Here is a 22,632-nt window from a genome sequence, read left to right as displayed (position 1 = left end):
TTTACCAATGGGGCTCCTAAAACAGTTAATTGGCAGAAGATTCAACATCTTTGAAATAGGTACGTAATAACTATATATATATATATCTCAATTGGCATGCGTTTCAAAGCCTTCCAAATACAAACTCATTTGGAGACTAAGGTATCAAAAAAGAAAAAAAAGAGAATTGTGAGCCCGCAGCTGCAACCATGCAAACGATAAGGACATAATAATATTAATAGAGGGTAGAGAAGTTGAAAAGTGACAAAGTCATTGCATGTGAAATGTGTTAGGTTGCTTGGCCTGAGCAAGCATTTGAACAACTTCTCTCATTGTAGGTCGCTCCACGCTGTGCTCCTCAACGCACAACATTGCCACAAAGAAAACCTGCATGACTTCCTCCTCGGGAATTGTATTGCTTACTCGGTGGTCCAATATCTTCACCACCCCTTCTTTCTTCAACTTGGTCTCTCTCTTGCTCCACTGAACAATGTCTAGCCCTTCTTCTCCGAAATCTCCAACTGGCCTCCTCCCTGTTATTAGCTCTAAAAGTACCACTCCGAAACTATATACATCACTCTTCTCGTCAACTTTCAGTGTATATGCATACTCTGTCATATCATGATGAAAAACTTAATTAAACACGGGAATTACATTTATAAAATTATTATTTGTTCACCACATATATAATATATTTTATTCAAGTATAATCTATACACAGTTGGTTCCTCTTTATTTTTATTTATTCATTCAGTCTGTACACTTTTGACCTGGATGAGGAGAAAAAGAAACAAAGGCAAAGCTTAGCTCTTTTCCCCCAAGCAAAGTGAGCGGTAAAGAAAATAAAGTGAAAAAGAAAGTTGTTGGAGTTACAATTTTATGGGACATAGGGAAGGGGAAAGTAAAACTTAGATCCCAATCAAGATTTTGAGAAGATTGTAGGCTTTGCGTTAATTTTGTTATTCATCTAAGGAGTCTTGCTAGGTTTTCCGTCAAAAAGCTTGTGAGTGATTTACAGGACATTCAAAATACAAGTCTGTCACACCCACACTCATTTTATTATGTTTTCTGTGTTAGTGGAGTGGAGCCTGCCTGCCTTTGTAACTTTTCTAATGATAATATTAACAATTAAAAAAAAAAATCTATCTGCTATAAGATGGGGTCAATATGGTTCTCAAATAATGATGCAACCGGGTTATCATGGGGCATACTTTATATTCTATCCAAGATCAAATGTAAATGTTAATTTATGTCTGATAAAAAACTGCTGATAAATAGTTACAATATGGAAGGTAGATGTACCTGGAGCAATATAACCATATGAACCAGCGATCGCCGACATGCACTCTGAAGTTCCAGTGTCCTGCAAGAACTTGGCAAGGCCAAAATCTGCCACATGAGCCTCAAAATCGGAGTTGAGTAAAATGTTGTTGGACTTGACATCTCGATGGAGTATGAGAGGGGAACAATCATGGTGCAGGTAGCACAGGCCTTTGGCAGCTTCTATGGCTATTTTGAGCCTAGTATCCCACCTAAGGTAGCCGCCACCCTTTCCATGAAGAACCTCACCTAAGCTTCCATTCGGCATGTACTCGTATATTAGTAAATTGATCTCTTTATTGGAACAGAATCCCAGCAAGCGCACGATATTCCTGTGTCGAATCTTACCCAAAGTCTGTATTTCTGCTGAGAGGCCATTATCATGCGAAGACCCTTTGCTTATGCCTAACAGCTTCTTCACTGCTACTTGCTCTCCATTTGGCATCATTCCTCTGTACACAATGCCAGCTCCACCTCTCCCTATCACATTGTTTTCTTTTATACATTCCAAGACGTCTTTGCTTCCAAATTCCAGCTTCTGGAATGCGGTCAGCTTCCAGCAATGTGAATTTCTTCGACCCTTGCGGGTCTTGATGATTGCCAAAGCAGCAAATATAACAGAACAAACCAGAAGTCCCAATGCAAAAAGAAACTTGTATTTTGCAGGGACTTGAGGAGACTTTGTGCCACTCTGGTGACGGAATTCTAACGGAGAGACTGAAGAAGAAGAAGAAGAATAGTCGCAAGAATTCTTCAAGTATGACCCACAAAGCTGAGGGTTACCCGCGAAGGAGGTTGAGTTGAAAAATGAATACTGTCCAAACTGCGGTATTGGTCCAGACAAGTTGTTGTGAGAAAAATCTGCACTAGTTAGGCTTTTTATAGAACCAATTTCCCTGGGAAGGCTTTGGTTTAAGTGGTTCCAGGAAACATTGAGGTAATTCAGTATGTGGATTTGAGCGATTTGAACTGGGATTGGACCACTGAGTTGGTTCTGGCTCAAATCCAGGTATGTTAGTAGGAAACAATCACCTAACTCGTATGGGATCGTGCCTGACAAGTTATTTCTACTCATATCCAGCTTTAGCACCGTTTTCAATCGGCCAAATTGGAAAGGAATATTTCCGCTGAATCTGTTGGAACCAAGTAGCAGAAGCTGCAAGCTAGAGAAATTCCCAATTGAAGCTGGGAGTGACCCAGATAAATTGTTGTTGGAAAGATTCAGCTGGCCAAGTTTTTTGGGTATCTTAGCCGTGTCTTTTGGAATTGGTCCGCTGAGGTAATTGTTGTGCAGTTCCAGGAGTGATAGCTCTGGCAAGTAAAGCAATCCATTTGGTATGGGCCCAGTTAGATAATTGTGTCCCATTCGAACTCTTGACAATGTATCGCATTTACTAAGATCCTCGGGTAGAGGACCAAACAAGGAATTACTGAACAGAATTAAGATCTGCAGCCTCCTTCCGAAGCAAAGAGATTCTGGGACCAGGCCAGTGAGATTATTAGTTGACAAATCAAGCTCAACCAATCTACCATTTTGTCCCAGCTTTGAAGGGATGGATCCTGTCAAATTATTGTGCCACAGCTTCAGGACTTGCAACTCCGGTAGCTCCGCAAGAAACTGGGGGATCTCACCATGAAGCCTGTTGACGAATAAGTTGAGGAGGAGGAGGTGACGAAGACCAGATAACTCAAGTGGAATGTCCCCTGTTAGCATATTGTTGGAAAGGTCAAGGGATTTCAAGTTACTCAAATTGCCTATTTCAGGAGGGATACCACCGCTAATCTCATTTGTTTGCAAGAAGAGAGTATCCAGCTGCTTTAAGTTTCCAAGTTGGGAAGGTATTGGACCATCCAGGCTACAGTTAGCTAGGTCTAAATGAATCAGATTGACCAACTTGCCAAACGTAGGTGGTATTCCACCATCAAACTCATTGTAGTAACCCAGGAAAAGGTACTGGAGATTTGTTAGATTCCCCAGCTCTGCAGGAATAAAACCACTCAAATCATTCCCAGCAAGAGACAGATACTGGAGCTGCTCCATACTTGCATAGGCTTTAGGAATTTGTCCGCTAAAGTAATTCCCACCAAGATTTAAGTGCGTCAGCTTAGGAAGCTCCGTGACGCCTAATGGGAGTGAGCCATTGAAGTTGTTGTCGTAAGCATCTAACGACACCAGCTCTTTCATCTGAGAGAAATCCCACTTCATCTCTCCGCTAAACATATTTTTGGATATGTTGAGAAACTGAAGCCTCTTAAGCTTGTGAATTTGTTGCGGAAACTCACCCGAGAAGCTGTTGCCAGACACCGAGAGATAAACAAGGCTTTGAAGTTGGGAGATAACGGGAGAGAGAGAACCAGAAATGTTGGAATTGGATATATCAAGAGAAATTATTGACCTATTCGAGCCATCACATTGGACACCCGTCCAAGAGCAAAGTGACAAGTAGTTGGACACATTCCAACCACCTAGAGCTAGAGGAGTGGAAGAGGAGGATTCCTCAATTTGTTGTTTTAGAGAAACCAGGACTGATGCTTGCTTTCTGAGAGACAACTTATGTGAGAAAGCTGGACTAGAAGAAGAGAGGAAGAATAATGAGATGAGAGAAAAGAGGAAGAGAAGCTTCTTCATATCTGAAACTGGTAGTATGAGCTAGAGGAGGAGATTCCTACCCTTTTTTATTCAGATAGATATTGCAAGAGTGAGCATACTTGCCGTGGCGGTTTCAATCGCAGTAAGTAATGTATATTAATTAATATGTGGATGGAGGACACACAGATGCGATCGAGAAGCTGAGAAGTGTAGCAGCAGCTTTGAATCTAATCCAATATAAAGGCAAAGTTGCACGTTAACAGCATCCAAGGTCCTCCGCCGGCCCAGTCTAGTATTTTTTTGGTTCGTCTTTTGCTTTATCAAAAGAACAGAAAAAGTAAAAGCAAAAGCAAAAGCAAAAGATACGGCGTTGCTTGCCACAGACCGTTCGATCAGCCAATATTTGTATATATATATATTAGAATCCATGCAGCTGCAGGTTGCTTTATTTCACGCCAACTTGCATATCTGACTGCCTTACTTTCTTTCCCTATTATTTGATGGATTTGAATCATCGGAACTAATTAAGATGGAAGATAATATTTATATAAAAATAATATTTAGAATTATTTTGTAACTTTTAGCTGTGACATAAAATAGAAAGGCAACGTAAACGAAGGCTTCATTTTAGATTGGGACTTGAAGAAATACAATTGATTTATCATTTTAATTAATATTTGGTATATTTTTATCGTATAATCCTTAGTAATAATGACAAGGTATAATGAAAGTATATATATTGGATACTAACTTACATATTTTTTAAGTTTTATTGGTATCGTTATTATTATATCAATAAAGAGAATTTAAATTCCAAACATGTTTAAAGGTGTCTTTTTTTTCTATTTAAGGGTAGGAAATATTTACCGGTAAAAATAAACTTTGATAATGAAATAGAAGGGGCCGGATATTGTTTCTTGGGCCAGTATGCTCTCAACAACCAGTAGCGGGTTAAGTAGTATTCAAAGTCCATGTTAATTTCGGGATGCAGTCAGTTCAAAATCCATGCTAATTTTATGGACCGGATAAATTATCCACATCGAATGAAAGACACAAAAGCCAGGCTTTAGATATTTTACCTGCTGCTTCCAGAGCTTGTTCGCGTGGACCCTATCCCGGCCCTTCTTTCTCTAGCTAAGCTTCAAAAACACATTAGCTGGCCCATGGCATCTCAAGGAAAATAAAATTTGATCATGGGCGGCATTTCTTTTTGCTACAAATTATCTTTGGGCATTATTATTCTTTTGAAGCATACTATTTCGATTTTATTCATCGAAAATAGTATCACTCAATTTTATATTTGATAAATTAATTGATGTGTATATTTATATCCTATCATGGAATAAGTGTTTTTTTGTTTTGTTCCAATATATAATTTACTAAAAAATAAAACTGTAGCTCCAACATCGTTATGTGCTGTATCTGTTTTAAGAAGTTTGTCGGTGACTCAGTGGTGGGGCAGCCTCCAGCATTTCATGTTCCAGACGGTTTTAATTGAATTTACATACTTCTTGGTTGGTAATTGATTGATTGAATATGGAATTCGGACCCCCAATGTCTGTCCCATCGGGATTCTATTGCCATTGCGCTTTCTATTACATACATACATACATACATACATACATAGCATTTGAAATCAGTGTTTTCAGATTTGATTAGAAAATGATGGACGGATACATTCAGAATAAAGGTCATTTCTTTCATTATTGCTTTTGCCTTTTTATTGGATAATAATAGGATTTGTCGTCAACGATGCATGAGTAATACAGTAATTTGGATGGGAGGAGAGGGCATTGAGGGAATTCCAGTTGTATGTCGACCCTCCACTCCACAGGTTTCTTGTCTTTGCTTTGCCATGGAACCAACCACCTAGGCTACTTAATAATAACTAATACAGAGAAGAGATGAGATGAGATCTACCAAAACATAAACAACATTTGCAGGTTGGTTTGTTTAGTTCCTACTCAGCTTCTGGTAACAAAATGAGGGAGCCGATGGGGATACACAGCAACGCTGTCGCTGCGCCCCCTCAGCTACTGCTGGAGAGGCTCAAAGATTACGGCCAGGAAGACGCTTTCGCTCTTTGGGACGAGCTTTCCCCTGAAGAACGCCACCTCCTCCTCAACGATATACAGGTCACCACTCTTTTTTATCAACTACCACGTCCAATCTCGTTTCGCTTTCCAAACATTTAAAAAAGAAATCCTTTCGACATTCAACTGCAACTTCCAATTATTCAATTTCCATTCTAATTGCAACTGTTTATTGAAATTCTTCAATTCCAAGCAAGTTCGACTGCAGCTTCGATCGTTAACTGAATAGAGCTATAACTCAAATTTTGTTCTTAATTATTATTTGAACTTCTGTTTTCATTCTTCATAGTTTGGATCTTTCCAGAATAGATCGGATCATTCGCTGCTCGCTTCGATCCCAGGGTGCGTATATACAAATAAATCCTTACTTCTCATCTATTTTGGCTATTTCTTTAATATGATTTTGTCTTCTTGTTGGCCTTTAGGACTGCCGGTGGCAGCAATAGAGCCAGTGCCGGAAAGTTAGGTGTCATCGGTGGATGAGAGAACGATGGATCACAAGGAAAGGTGGTGGAAGATGGGATTGAAGGCTGTCTCAGAAGGCAAATTGGCTGTTTTGCTCCTATCTGGTGGACAGGTATTGCTTCCTGTTGAGCTATATTCTATGTCTTTGGTAGGTAAGGAATGGAGAGAAGGGAAAAGGTGAGGATTGAGGAATGGGGGAAAAAAAGAAAGAAGAGGGGAAGGAAATTTATTTACTGAATTGTATTGAGCATGAGGGGATAGAAGTGGAATGATTTTTTTCCTGTCCCATTTTGAATGATTGGATTTTGAAGAAAAGGAATGCTGCAGATACACTAAATTTGTTTCCTCTTCTTATTTTCTTTCTTCCCAAAAGGAGTGGATTGAAAGAAAGTAATCGTTCTTTCCCATCTACCTATTACAGTGTTAGTAATTAAATGGTGCTGTTATTACGGGTTCTGGGCTAATGAGTTTTTCTACCTCTGACCATAATTTTGGAATGATGTTGCCTTAGAGTGGTTTGCACATTAGACATGATATTTTGCCACCAATGTCTTCACTTTAAATGCAAAAAGCAGATCCCATTAACTTTTAAGTGGATGATCACTATTTACTAAAGGTTGGTATGATGTTGCTTTATTGGATGTCTAGTAATGATTATTAGTGACATGTTTTAACTTAAAAAGTGGATGCTTCAGTCTGTTTTTTTCAATAATTATTTCTAGTTAAAAAAATTGATTTACAGGATTCTATACTTTTCCATTAATGAAAGGATCCAAATCTGCTTTATGAATAATAGGCCATGTTCACTAACCTTTTTTCATTTTCCATCTTTTGTCTTATCTTGGTATGATTGATTGAAATTTATTGCAGGGGACTCGGCTTGGAAGTTCAGATCCCAAGGGATGTTTCAGTGAGTACATTTTATCCATTGCTGACATGATTTTGAAAATCTTATGCTACATTAGAGTTTCTTGGATGACGATGTCAAGTGATTTGTGTGCTGAACGGTTCAGGGAATGAATGTCCTTTCTGAAAACTAGAGTTTATCCATGTTAATGCTTTTCTGTCCTCACTCTTCTTGGTTGCCAAATTCTCTCGAGTTCTGAAATCATCGTTTAATTCTGGGTCATAAATAGATGATAAGGTTCTCGAAAAGTGCTGACTGTGATGATTATACCATAATGCCCTGGCTCTGTATGCATTAATCAGAGAGATTAAGAAGGAAACGTGTTTCAAACATATAAAGCAAATGAGGAGAGAAAAAGTTAAAACGAATGAACTTGTTGGATAGTAAATGGTGCAAGAAACGTTTTATTAAATATTTGAAATTTGAATAGCTTTATATTATTGTTTTCTTCAGTAAAGTCTGTATATAGCTTTAGTCCTTTTGTTTAGTAAAGTCTAGCTCTATAAATGAATAGAGCATTTGATGAATGTTTTGATTTCTCTTTGTTTATCAAGCTACATAAAGCATTATGAACAAGGTTTTTAGGCGCATTTGGTAAACGAACCAAACTTGAACAGAGTACATGCAGTTCATTTATTTATAATCACAAAGAAGCTCGTTTTTGAATTGTTTAAAGATTGTTTAGTAAATCGTTTAAAAATGGCTTATTATTCAATTATATGCTAGTAACATTAATTTGTTGTTATTTGTGTTTTATTGTATCCTTTGTAGTTTAATTATTAAAATTCCTGTTCCATTATTTTGTATCCAAAATAAGAAACATGTTTATTTCTTGTTTGTTTGTTTAAATTTAATTATATAGGTTGTACAGATTTTTAATTGTTTGAAACATGTTCACTTATGTATTCATGAATATGTTTGTTTAGTATTCTCGAACAAGACCATTTAATTTAAGTGAATTCATTCCAACACATAATTTTAAGCAAACAAGCATGAGCACAATTTAGAAATTCTTAACTAACACAAGCTTAAATATAAACGAACAAACAAAAACAGGGGTCTATTCATTCATGCTCAGTTCATTTACAGACCTAAAATTGTCTGTTTGTTATTCATTAAAATTTATTGTTTTTACTTTTTTGCATTTTCATTACAGACGTTGGACTTCCTTCTGGGAAGTCGCTTTTTCAACTGCAAGCTGAGCGGATTTTGTGTGTTCAACGACTAGCCGCACAAGCTATGAATGAGGGTAAACTTCTTATCTACTACTCTGCATGATTCTCTGTTTGTATGTTACCCTGATGATTAGGTATTTGCAGGTTCAGTGACAATTCACTGGTACATAATGACTAGCCCTTTTACTGATGATGCAACAGGCAAGTTCTTTGAGAGTCATAAATATTTTGGTCTTGAAGCAGATCAAGTAAGATGGTCTCTGATTCTCTGATTTTCTTATTGTCTATCTTTGTTAATTTTGCTGACTTTGAAGGCTGGACATGGTGCAGGTTACTTTTTTCCAGCAAGGAACCACACCTTGTATCTCAAAGGATGGTAGATATGTCATGGAGACTCCATTCAAGGTATGGTTTCTTTTGTGAATGTGCAAGTCAATAAAAAAATTAAGTTCTAATTAAAAGGTGATCAAGTCCTTGAACAGTTCTACTTACTGTATAACTGATTCGGATTGGATGTTAACAAATACTATTATAACATTGCAACAGCACTATAGGGTTGAGAATTCTTGTTAAGTAATGTTGATTGCTGAAAGGATAGAGGTACCTGTCAAAGTTTTAGGATGGAAAACTTCTGATTCTGTTGCGTAAAGCGACAGTATTCCTGCTACACTATTCTCTTCGAAGCAATAATACGTGAAGGTTTTTCATTTGGCTGACAATTGTTGACACCATTTTTTTGATGAAAAAAATGGTGTCAACAGCTTGGCGACTCCACTGGGGACTTTAAATAAGAGAGTCAAGCCATGAGTTGATTATTTATTGTCTTTTTGTCGAAAGTTGAAAATTTGGTTTAAATATACGATCCTCTCATTGCATTTCATTTGTTTTGAGTTATAGTTTTTATCATGTTTTGTATTCTAAAATTTTTTATTTTTGCACATTGCATTGCATGACCGTTGGTCACACCCTTTTTAAGTGGGAGTGAGAAGCTACGCCTTCGTGAGGTTTTCACCTCCGCATGGGATAGTGAATCGCTTTCGGGATACATCCGTACCTATGTCTTCGTGAGATTTTCATCTCCGCATGGCCATAGGGAAATGTATTCCCCTGAACTGAACTCGGTCCGTATGAGCCTATAATGGGTGAGGATCGAGGAATCTGCTGGTTCGGGTACCCTTACTTTAGAACCAACCCTCATATGGTAGACTTAGGAACTTAACCTAGGTAGAGCCACTCCAAACCCCTAGTATCTACCTGATTAGGTACTTTTTGTTTCCTTGTTTGCTTCTGTTTTTTTACTAACCGATCTTGTTTTGTTCTGATTATGATTGCCTTGCATTTGCATTTTAGGAAAGAGATATGGATTCAAATCCAATTACTAAATTAGAAAGCTTGTCATGGAATACGAATTCCTTGATAAAGTGGAAAACAATACGACTTCCCAAACATATTCTGAGAAACACAAGAATGGCGATGGAGGAGTTCGTGACCGTGCTTGGTGGCCTGGGGATTCGAGACGATTGTCCAAAAGCCTTCAACAAGCTGACAAGCCTTATGAAGATGGGCAGATGATGGATCGCGACCAAGATCAAGAAAATGAGCTAGCAATGGCATCTATTGGTGAGATTACCTCAAACATGCGGATGAAGAAAAAATCGATGTTGTTTCTTGGAATATGAGGGTGAGGTCGTACATGTATCCGTTTTATGTAAGGGAATTTGCTTTCTAGAAAAGTTTCCTAAATGTAATTGAATCAGAATCAACGTCTCTTTAGGCATTCATTTCATGCATTTGCATTACATTGCATCATATGCATTAGATTTTCACGAAGTGACCCTAATTATGTAAAATTATTTCAGCTAATCTGGAAAACCAATCAACCAAACATCCTTACGGTACTCGTCGCAAAGCCAAAGAAATGGATCAAAGATTAGAGAAACTGGAGCAAACGCAAAAAGAGATGCAAGACCAGTTACAGGTGCAAATGAAAGAACATATGGAAAAGATCCAGAAAGACATGGCACAAAAGATGAAGGAGTCTCAGGATGAACTAATGACTAAATTGACGCAATTAATAACCAAGGGAGTGGATAAAAGGAAAAATCCTGTGGTTTGCGATGAAGAAGGAAACAATGATGAGCCACTTTTTTCTCCAGGATACACGCCTCCGCAAGCGCAAATTCAGATTGAACCACATCCACGAAGATCTTCTGTTTCGATTAGACCTCAGCACTTTCAAGGTGACGCTTCAATACCGAAGAACCTTCAGGTCAGATCTGGTTCTAGTCCTGACGATAATCTGGTTGTCCCGGACTTCGATGAAGTAGCGGAGAAAGACAAGATGAAGGAGGAGTTACCAAAGCAGTTTGAGGAGAAATGGAAATGGATTGAAGAGAAGTTTAGGGCGATAGAAAGTATCGACGGCTATCGTGGAATAGATGCGAAAGATCTGAGTTTAGTTCCGGATTTGGTACTTCCTTACAAATTTAAGATGCCGGAATTCGAGAAATATAATGGGACCAGCTGCCCAGAAGCTCATATTACTATGTTCTGTAGGCGTATGGCTGGATACGTCAACAACGACCAACTGCTCATACACTGCTTTCAAGATAGCCTCACAGGGGCAGCGTCTAAGTGGTACAATCAATTGACGCGTATCCAGATTAGTTCTTGGAGGGATTTAGCACAAGCCTTTATGAAACAATACAGTCATGTAGCTGATATGGTCCTTGACAGAATTACCCTTCAAAATATGGAGAAAAAGCCTAATGAAAGTTTTAGGCAATACGCACAAAGGTGGAGGGAGGTCGCTATCCAAGTTCAGCCGCCACTCCTAGAGAAAGAAATGACGATGCTCTTCATCAACACATTGAAGGCCCCGTTCATCACCCACATGTTAGGAAGTGCTTCGAAGAGTTTTTCAGACATAGTCATGAGCGGTGAAATGATTGAAAGTGCCGTGAGAAGTGGAAAGATTGATGCTGGAGAAAATAATAGGAGGTCAGACTTAAAGAAGAAGGAAAATGAGGTGAGCAATGTGAACACCTACAACAAATCGATTACACAGCCAAGAAAGGTGATTACAAGTCAGCAAAGTTCATCTAGACAAGAATCGTATGTGAAGCAAGGCACTGAGAACCTTCAATTCACGCCAATTCCGATGTCATATAAGGAGTTGTATCAAAGCTTATTCAACGCACGTATTGTCGCCCCTCTCTACACGAAACCTCCACAGCCTCCGAACCCCAAATGGCACGATGCAAATGCACAATGCGAGTATCATGCGGGAAATACGGGGCATTCCATAGAGAACTGCATAGCCTTCAAGAAACTGGTTGAAAAGCTCATCAACATGGGTGTCGTCAAGTTTGGTGACTCATCTAATGCAGAAAATTCGCCACCCAATCATGATTAACAATGGGGTGAACGCAATATATGAGAAAGTGTTGGGAAGTTTTCACATCAATACCATATATGAAGGCATAATTAGATGTTCGCCCTTATAAACCTGGGAGTGTTCTAAAGAAACCTTTGTAGTATTTAGAGCTTACTCAGAGTAATATTCAAAACACACTTGTTGTTTTCAGCCTAGAGCAACAAGAAGTCTTTTGTAAAAAAGGCTTATGGCTGAACGTCATTATTCTAATGGAATGCATCTTTGCGATCTTTTGAACTAATATTTTTTCATTGATCATTCTTTTATTCTTCCATCCAAATCATTCTTTCGTTCATTCATAATCATACTGTGCAGATACTTATTCTTAAATTCATACATTCTTTATATATTATTTTGTACCTACAATAGGTCCCTGGATATCAATTACGTGAATGACTCTGCTGCAGACCCATATTTTCCTTTTGAATGAGGCATGTGTTTAGAGGGATCTCAGGGCTTTGAAAATGACAAAGATTGTAGTTTATCTCCTGACTTGTTAAAGATGGTTGAACAAGAGGATAGACAGATCCTACCTCACAAGGAATCATTAGAAATTGTGAGCTTGATGAAGACTAGAATTGACCTGCCTACAGAGACGAAAAATTCAAAGATGTCTTTGTATGATCATACCAGGGTATGCCTCGATTCTTATAATAAAACCTGCACAACAGCACGATGTCAGAAATTTACAGTGCGAACGATGCAATTCTTTGCCGGGGCAATGCCTCTCTCGTTGAGTCAGCATAGCTTTACCCATTTGAAGTTGAGTTTCCATCCCTTCAAGATGTTGTTGATTAAAGAGGAAGATCCAAATTTTTCTGTCGTAGCTGCGTCCCAAAAGGGCTCTATGAAAAAATTTTGTACCAAAGAAGATTTTTCACATACAAGATGAAAGTGAAAGACTTTAGAATAACATTGATTCTGGTCGAAAAACATGACCAGAACTTGCCTAATCTCATGAATTCAAAAATAAAAAAAAATCAAAGTCAAAATAGGAAAAAAGAAAAAATGAGAGGCCAAGGCGAAAACCCGCAAAGGGCGCTTTGACCAAAGGTGGATCTGAGTTGAAAATCTGAAAAAGGACGACTCAAATTTTGAGCACATTGGGGCACGGACATCACCATTATCGAAGACTTCTAATGGGCATTGTTTCATTTTGAGAGGCTACTTCATGAGCTAAAGTCATCGTATACCGATACAGAATTTCAGAGAAGAGAGTATTGGAGAATGCATTGAGGTTAAACAATAGCACGATAGCTGAAGTCTCAAATTAGCTCAGAAGTGGACACCACGATTCGTCACTGAAGTTCCTAGAGTTGAACATCAAAAATTGAAGGAAAATGACTGAGACTTACGAGGATTGACGTGAGAAATTACCATTTACCCTCATTGTTTGTCGAACATCGGTACTGGGGCAACACTTCTCTTTTTGGTTTACAGGATTGAGGTAGTTCTACCTATCAAAATCCCCTCATTGCTTGTTGAAGGGATCCAATTGCAATGTGATTAGTTGGCCCTAGGAAAAGGGTTAAAAGCTATTCATCAGGGTCAGATGTACCATAAATAAATAATATGAGCCCATAATAAACATGCTCGTCTTAGAGAATTCCACAAAAGGGCTGGATGTTGAAAAAGATTCTTCCTTAACGAAAGGATTCTAAAGGGAAATGAATGCCAAACTAGGAAAGTCCCTATGTTGTAAAGAAGACCATCTTTAGAAGAGCACTGATCCTGAGTGAGAATGCTAATCCTATAAACTCGGATCCAGTCTAGAAACACTTCGTTTAAAGAAGAGGGAAGGACCAAGGTGAAAACCTGCAAAAGGGCACTTTGATTCAAAAAAAAAAAAAAGAAGAAGAAGAAGATGAAAAAAATGAAAAATGAAAAAGTAAAAATGGAGAGGCTAAGGGGAAAACCCGCAAAGGGCACCTTAGGCCAAAGGGGATTTGAGTTGAAAACCCGAAAGAGGCGGCTCAAATACTGATCAAAATGGGGCATGAGGTGATATAAGCTGCTCAAGTTTTGTTCATATTGAGGCATGTGTTGATCTTGCCATAGGCGACATCTTGGGGGCATCGACAGAGCATTGTAGATCTCCTGAACACATGTCAAACTCAGGAAAGTCTTCAGAAAGTTTGTACAGAGAAGTTCAAGCTGCGATATCTGGGGCACCTAACCTTCATACTATTTATATTGAATTTGTTGTTGTTCTTGGAATACTTCATTCTTTTTCAAGATACGTGTTCCAATCAATTCCTCTTTTATTACCCTTGATAATTCATTCATTTCGAGCTTGCTCTCAAATCAATTCTATTTCATCCATTGTTATATTCTTTTTTGCAAGTATGTTGCATTGGAATGATGATACTTTCACAATGAAAGTTTTGCATATTACTCTAGAAGTTTCTAAATAATATAGGAACCTGAAACAGGACTATCGTTTAGAACGCACCAAGTTTAAGGGGTGAAATATCTAAGAAGGAATAGTTTAAGTTAAAGGCTATCTTTTCAGATTTTGTTGTCCAAATATTGATTGAGCAAAATGACAAGATGTCGTGTTGGTGGCAAAGCTTCAATGAGCCAACAAGCGATATTTAGCAGGCAAAAGGAAAAGGTCTTCTGGGAGAAGAAAATTTTGCAATTATGCATGAGCATTTGGTATGACACCTTGGGAATGAGGTAAATGACCAAAGAGTTTCACATTCAATATCATTGAATTGCGATAGGAGAAGATTGAGAAAAGCCATACCTTTCTACCATTGGGTTACAATGGGAGATTGATGGTACAAATTTTATGTCCCAGTGGATTAAACTTTGACGTGCACAGTGGGGGCAATCAGATTAAGTGTTTCTTTGGATATGCTAGCCGAGCAAGAAGGCGGTGCAGCACGTCAGTGAATAAAGCCTTAATAAGCTTTTGTGTGATGATAAACTAAGCATTAAGGAATCATTTTCATGACATTTTGAATGTTATTCCTTCACATCTAGTTGGGAGTATTTGATTCATTTTGATCATGCCATCCTAATCATTAGGCATAATTAGGTTCATTATACAGGTCATGTTCCCTAGAGAACAGATCAGTGAAGACAGCAGATCTTGCCTTCCTGCGTTAACAGTGAAGCAGATCGAAAACAAGCCTTGCCTTCATTGGTTGCAGTGGAGCTGGTTAAAGAAGTAGATCTTGCCTTCCTGCGTTAACAGCGAAGCAGATCGAAAGCAAACCTTGCCTCTCTCGAGTGTAGAAGAGTTGGTTGAAGACAAAAGATCTTGCCTTCCTGCGTTAACAGCGAAGCAGATCGAAAACAAGCTTTGCCTTCATTGGTTACAGTGGAGCTGGTTGAAGATAGCAGATCTTGCCTTCCTGCATTGACAGCGAAGTAGATCGAAAAACAAAGCCTTGCCTCCATCGGTTACAGTGGAGCTGGTTGAAGATAGCAGATCTTGCATTCCTGCATTGACAGCGAAGTAGATCGAAAAACAAAGCCTTGCCTCCATCGGTTGCAGTGGAGCTGGTTGAAGATAGCAGATCTTGCTTTCCTACGTTAACAGCGAAGCAGATCGAAAACAAAGCCTTGCCTCTCTCGAGTGTAGAAGAGTTGGTTGAAGACAACTGATTTTATCTTCCTGCGTTGACAGTGAAGCAGGTCGAAGACAAACCTTACCTCTCTCGGTTGTAGTGGAGCTGGTTGAAGAATTGCAGATCTGATCTCCTTGAGATTACAGAAGAGCAGATCAAAGATAGTAATCCTATCTCCCTGAGATTACAGTGGAGCGGATTAAAACAAATGATCTTATCTCTCTGAAATTATAGTAGAGTAGATCGCATCAGGATTTACTTCCCTGTGGTTACAGTGGAGTACATTGAAGCCGATAATTCTATCTCCCTGGTTGGTAGTGGAATAGATTGAAGATCGAAGATGACAGATTTTGCCTCTTCGTGGTTACAGTGGAGTACATTGAAGCCAGGGATCTTATCTCTCTGAGGTTACAGCAGAGTAGATCGCATCAAGTCTTATTTCCCTGAAGATGCAGTGGAATAGACTGAAAGCAAGTCATGTCCCCCTAAAGTTGTAGCGGAGCGGACAGTAGATAGCAATTCTTATCATGTCTAATCTTATTCCCCTAAAGTTGTAGTGGAATAGATGGAAGCGAAGTCACAAACCTTGTCTCTCTGAAGTTGCAGTAAAGCAGGTTGAAGTCACGAATCTTATCCCCCTGAAGTTGTAGTGGGGCAAGTTGAGGATGTGAGTCTGATCTCCCTGAAGTTGCAGTGGAGCGGGTCAAAATGATGGACCTTACCCCCTGAAGTTACAACAGAATGGATTGAAGCCACAAGTCATATCTCTTCTTGAAGTTGCAGTGGAGAGGATCGACGCAACAAGACAAAGTGGACTGAAATGAAGCTACTTGAAGAAGAAAGGCGAATCTTATTTCCTCAGCAAGACTGGGCAAAAATTGGTCTTTCTTAGTCTTTGCTCTGTTATCGTTACACGACAACGAGCAAAGAGGGGCAGCTGTATAGCCCAATTAACGGAGCCCAAATCCAAAAAAAAAGAAGGAAACCTAATCCCCCTAACCCATCTACCGCCGCCGTCAATCACCTCAGCCACCTGCCCTCTGCCACTGCCGCGCCGCACGTCCCCTCACCCACTTGCTCCATTAACGTCAATTACCTGCAACAAAGAAGGAAACACGCAAGCAGCAATAGCAGAGAAAAATAGAAACAAAATTGGCTATAAAGAGGCCGAATATCATCTTTGTAGAGGGAGGGGGGCTTCTTCCGATTTTTGTAAAAAACAAAAAGAAACACATTAACAGAAAGAAATAAAAGAAAGATAGATTCAAGGTTTTTTCCTATCAGATTTGCATTTCATTTTATTTCTATTACTTTCTTCATTTTGTATATTAATAAAAAGGGAAAAAGAGGGAAAGAAGGGTACCTGGAACCACCGTGTAGCTCTGTCGACGGAGATCTCCTTTGCCGTCGGCGGAATCGGGCTTTAAGGTGGGTCTAATAGTCCCTCGGGTTGGAAACCCGACTCTCGGGTACGCCGCGAAACAGGGGCTGAAAAGCCTATGTTCTTCGTTGTCGGTCTTTGATCCCGGCGGCGCAAGCGGTGGCTTCGTGGCCGAATAGGGGGAGGGGGCTGAAGAGGATCCCATTTTTTTTTTTTGTAACAGAGGTTGCAAATGAGGGTTTCAATTTTTTTTTAAGTAATAAAAACATTTAAACGGCGCCGTTTGATGGAGATCTGCGCATGTTTTGCCCTAATGGGTAATTTGCGCATTTGGTCCTTCCATCTTGCGCTTGATGCGCAATCTGACCTTTCTATTCTTTATTTGGACCGCGAATTTTGTTTCTGCTTCAGTCTGGTCCTTTGACCATGTGCGGTCATTTGCATTGAAACGCTGCACTCTGTGATTGGGGCATATTGCCTGATCAGTCCTCCAGTCTTTAGGCGTATCCAAGTTCAGTCCCTGAGCTTTTTATTTACAGTTTAGACCCCCGGATTTTGGTTTGATTTTAATTTCATCCTTTAGTTCATTTAATTTTTTTTTTTAAAAGAAAAGGAGAGTTCCTTTATTATTTATTTTAAGTTATATATATGTGTATATTTTATTTACCTAATATTTTTCTTATTGTTTGTATTACTTGATTTAAGTCAATATAAATACATGCATGCATTGTTATAATACACGTACATATTTTTCCCAATTTATATGTATACATACTCATACATATATTCTTTATATTCTATAATCTATATACCTTTTTTATTTTCATATATATATATATATACATACATACATACATACGTACTCATATATTTTTGTCTATATACATCTTTCTACTTTCACGAATATATACACACTTATATATTTTTTATATTTTATAATTTTTATTTACATATATATATTTCTTTTAAATACATATATACTTTTTAGGTTTTATAATTTTAAAATACATATATACGCACATACTTTTGACATTTGATATATATAAATTATCATTATTTACTTATATTTTTATTATTTTTAAACTTTGATGTATACTTACATATATATCTTCTTACATTCTTTATAATTATATCTATTTACGTTTTCATCATTATTTTAAAATATTTTAATCTCATTTACTTATATGCTTGTTTTCTTGTATGTTGTTGATTCATCCTTTTTTATTTATCTTATCTTTGATGCTATTGCTCGTATTATCATTCTACTTACATACACTTCATACATGTTTATTTTTTCTTTATATTTTAAAATATACTTTATATATATTTCATATATTTTGTAACTTACGTATACACACGTATTTTAATTTACATTTCTATACATATATATATTCCTTTACGTTTTATTTGTGTTCACTATTTATTTCATTTTATTATTATTTTGAATGAAAGTTTTGATTTATTTGTTTATATACATTGTTATTTTATATGATTGTAGGACTAATGTTTATTTATTATTGTTGCTATTGCTCATATCATTTAATACTTTTGTATTCATTATGATTTTGCCATGAATAACAACAATGCAAATTGCTTTCACATTTTTTACTACGATTTTAGTGTTTTATCTCATTCGACATAACATAATTTGTTTGAATAAATAATATTTCGTCTTTAGATTCGAGAGGATCGTATCTTAACTTACTGGGTTTCGATTTTTCACGATAAATCTAAATGACGAATCTTTTTAAACTCGAATTTTAAATGATCTCGGGATTAAAAAATTGCGTCCTAACTTACGGGTCGTAATCTCATTTTTAAATCCGAGATGGCTAAAATATCTTTTAAATAAGCATTTTTCATTTGCGTGTTGGGAATTTGAATCATTGTATCCTAACTTACTGGATATGATTCTCTTTCTCGATTAACGTGAAATATGCTACTTTTCCCAAAAATTTTCATTTTTATATAAGGATCGCACTTTTAAAGTTCTTCAAAGTTTTCGACATTAAGACATTAAGTAATCAATTAGGTACCAATTTTGGGCGTATCGAGGGTGCTAATCCCTCGTGCGTAACCGACTCCCGAACCCATTTTTCTGAATTTTGTGGACCAAAATCGTTGTTTTAATAAAACTAAACCGTATTAAAAACAACAACTTTTCAAGGTGATCCAATCACACCTCATAAAAAAGGATTGGTGGCGACTCCCGTTTCATTTTTCAAAACCCAAATCGACCCCGTTTTTTTCATCAAAAAAATGGTGTCAACAACAATAATATTCTTTTATTTCACAATCTGCATCCTTTTCTAAGTGGCAATCACGTGAGTGCCTTTTTTCAAGACAGTTTGCTAAGTCTCCAGATGGGAATGGAGGAGTATATACAGGTATTTTGAAAATAATGTACAAATAGGTGGTGTTTGCTATTCAGCGATCTTCTAAAGTGTCCTGGTTTCTTCTATTATATGAATATTGGATACCTAAATTTTTGTTCAGCCTTGAAATCTTCAAGATTGTTAGAGGATATGGCCACGAGAGGGAATAAATATGTTGATTGCTACGGTGTTGACAATGCATTGGTGTGTTTGTCTTTGTTTTGTTTCGTTAAAAATTTCCTTGATATTTCTTATTTAAAGAGACAGTGATAAGGATCTCGAGTGCAGGTTCGTGTAGCTGATCCAACATTCCTGGGATATTTCATTGATAAAGGTGTAGCTGCAGCTGCTAAAGTTGTCCGAAAGGTAGTTAATTTTCTCAATGTTCATGTATATCTGGGAACTTCAGTTACTATTTTTTCCTATGTTATGCATATTTGAGAAATTTAAGCTGGACTGCAACAGTTCAGAGGACTTTTGTATATCTAGTTATCTACTGTTTTCTAACGTACCAGTTAAATCCTTGAGTTCCGGTACCTCCTTTGACCTTTAGCTTTCTTCGGGTCTTGCAAACAAAGATTGTGGGGTGTGTGTGTGTGTGTGGGGGGGGGAGGTAGGCAAGAAAACAGAAAATAAGAAAGAGGGATTTATCTGATTTGCAGTTAATGGTATTTCATTGCTAGCAAATTATTATTTATTAGCATGATATTGATGTTTGAAAGTTACATTTATTGAGCTCTACTTTTTCTTATTAAATATGAAGGAATGCTTGTGCTTTCCATGTGTTTATTCTTGAGTAGCATATATTGCATTGGATCTGTTATGCTGTATCTCACTTCTCATGTCATGCAAATGAAGAACACTGATTGCGTAAAGGCATGCCAATGCTTTATCTTTTTGTTGCGTAAGCTTGTGGAATTTGATAATATTGTGAACTTTAATCACTTTAAGATTTTATGATGTCTTAATTTCTTCTAGTGATTTGGTTACAGGCCTATCCCCAGGAAAAGGTTGGTGTTTTTGTAAGGAGAGGTAAAGGTGGACCACTTACTGTGGTTGAATACACTGAATTAGATCAATCACTGGCTTCTGCAGTAAACCAGCAAACTGGGCGTCTTCGTTTTTGTTGGAGTAATGTACATTAATTCTCACCCTTTCTTTTTGGTTTTTATAAGAAATATTGCTTGCTTTTAACAAACGCTAGTGCTTTCAGATTCAAGTATGCTATATCTTTTGGCTTTTCTTAGGCTTTTATTTGTGAGATTGTAGGCAGTTCGTTTATAGGTGAGAGATGAGGGTCATGCCCTTAATGGAAAATATTTTTGAAACCATTCAAGAAACAAAAAGTTTTGAAGGTCAGAGAAACTGTTTGCAGCTGGCGAATTCATGTAATTTGTTGTGCATTTCCTTGCTCTCGAACTTGAATGACTTTAATTTACTGTTTATTTCCTTCTCTTTAGATGATAGATTTTTAGAAAAATTTCAATCACTGCTAAATAGATAATTGCTCTGGGGTATTCAAAATTTCACAAACAATTTTTGTTCTTCGATGGTTTCTATTTGGTTTGTTACCTTAGGAAATGTGTTAGCGACTTATATGCCTTGTGCTAATTTGCCTAGACTATGTTAGAGACTTTGCCATAACATCTCAAATATTTGGAATAGGTGTGACTATATTCCTTGTGCTAATTACTTTATGTTTTTCAGGTGTGCTTACACATGTTTACTTTGGATTTTCTAAATCAAATGGCCTTGAGAAAGACAGCATGTTAGTGTCTTATTCCTGACCTTCAGCATACACATTTTGATATGTTATGCCTTGAGCATTTCTTTTTCTATTAATGCTGTTTAGAGAATAAAAAGCTCATGAAATGATGCAGTTCCATGTCCTGCATGATTGATGTATTTCCTCCCTCCCTCTCTCTCTTTCTCAGTGAATTGAAAACAAACCTGATAGTGAAGTGCCTTATGTTTCCTTCAAAGTACCCTTCCAACCTGAAAACTATTATTTTATTCCTAGAAAATTGCTGAAAAGATAGTTTTCCGCGACATCATTGAGAGGAAAAGAGGCTGAGCTCATAGGGTCCTAAAGGAAAGGTTTTCTTGATGCATGAAGTAATACTATAATACAATTTAATTAAGCTATCTTTCCTGTCTTTTAAGAGTATATGACATGTAAAATGGACAATTGAGAATCTGAGATCAATTAGTATATTTCTTGGTACCTCTATAGATCAGATTTGTAATTGCTTGTTAGTGCCTTCCTATCTAACCCTTAAAAGGATTTGAATGTCTATATTTGTCTTGACTACAGCTACCATCTGGCGGAGAAAAAAATTCCATCTATTCATGGTTATACAATGGGTTTGAAACTAGAGCAGTTCATATTTGATGCATTTCCCTATGCTCCTTCAACTGCTTTGTTTGAGGTGATCACCTTTCTCACGCTCCAATTGATTTTCTTTGTTGTTGTTGAGAGGTATATTTTTTTCACTGTTTACGGAAATTGCATCAGGGGATTAATTACTCATCTAATTCTTTGTGTTTCCAAATATGTAGGTATTGCGAGAGGAAGAGTTTGCACCAGTGAAAAACGCAAATGGTTTCAAATTATGACACTCCAGACAGCGCGAGGCTGCTTGTTCTACGACTACACACACGTTGGGTAGTTGCTGCGGGTGGCTTCTTAACACATTCAATGCCGTTATACGCCACTGGTAATTTCACGGTTAACTTTGCATGTTCTGTTATGGCTCTATTGTTGGTTTTGGATCTCTAGTGGTTCATGTGGTGTGTCGTATATTTTCTCATTAATCCTCGACATGCTTTGAACATATGAACCCAGGTGTGGAGGTCTCACCGCTTTGTTCTTATGCTGGAGAAAACCTAGAGTCCATATGCCGGGGAAGAACATTTCGTGCACCTTGTGAAATAACATTTTAATTTGAGTTGTATTATCCACACATTCTTGATTTCTGCAGCACCAAGGCAGCCTATTTGGTTGAAAATGCAAGGTCGTATCACAAATAAATTGGCAATGGCATGATCTCAAGATTTTGCAATAATTCTATTTAACGTGGCGGTTTTTTTAAAGTGTTTGGTGCATTAATTGAAGCAGTTGTTATAATTGGTAAATCTGTTTATAACATTGTATCAAATGTAGAGTCCTCTTTCAGAACTCAAAAACACATTATTCATTCCACATTTTGATTTGGTTGGAGTGTTATGTATTCAACATTTGAATTAGTAATCACTTAATTATTTTTAATCACTCGCATGATTTATTTTCAATAAAAAAACATTTACTTATTATAAAGATATCTTAATTTTATT

At 37.4% G+C, this 22,632-nt stretch overlaps 1 protein-coding gene and 1 pseudogene across 1 annotated transcript; one reads left to right on the top strand and one right to left on the bottom strand.

The window, feature by feature from the left end:
* Positions 1-60: 60 nt before the first annotated feature.
* Positions 61-4,152, bottom strand: LOC107908530 (leucine-rich repeat receptor-like serine/threonine-protein kinase BAM3). The gene is made up of 2 exons (XM_016835712.2): positions 1,282-4,152; positions 61-590 (listed from the first exon to the last, which is right to left on the bottom strand). The coding sequence occupies exons 1-2, from the start codon at positions 3,926-3,928 to the stop codon at positions 250-252; spliced, it is 2,988 nt and encodes a 995-aa protein (XP_016691201.1). The 5' UTR covers positions 3,929-4,152; the 3' UTR covers positions 61-249.
* Positions 4,153-5,787: 1,635 nt separating this feature from the next.
* LOC107908532 (UDP-N-acetylglucosamine diphosphorylase 2-like) lies at positions 5,788-22,567 on the top strand (annotated as a pseudogene).
* The last annotated feature ends 65 nt before the right edge of the window (positions 22,568-22,632 follow it).

The sequence above is a fragment of the Gossypium hirsutum genome, chromosome D02 (genome assembly GCF_007990345.1).
Source record: "Gossypium hirsutum isolate 1008001.06 chromosome D02, Gossypium_hirsutum_v2.1, whole genome shotgun sequence".
NCBI classification, from domain to species: Eukaryota; Viridiplantae; Streptophyta; class Magnoliopsida; order Malvales; family Malvaceae; genus Gossypium; species Gossypium hirsutum.
This window is presented reverse-complemented; position numbering and strand designations above follow the sequence as displayed.

Excerpts from the sequence above, each read along its gene's own strand:
- LOC107908530 (XM_016835712.2), bottom strand. The coding sequence starts at position 3,928 with ATGAAGAAGCTTCTCTTCCTCTTTTCTCTCATCTCATTATTCTTCCTC. Across the intron at positions 591-1,281 it reads ATATGGTTATATTGCTCCAG|AGTATGCATATACACTGAAA; the intron begins GTACATCTACCT and ends ATGATATGACAG.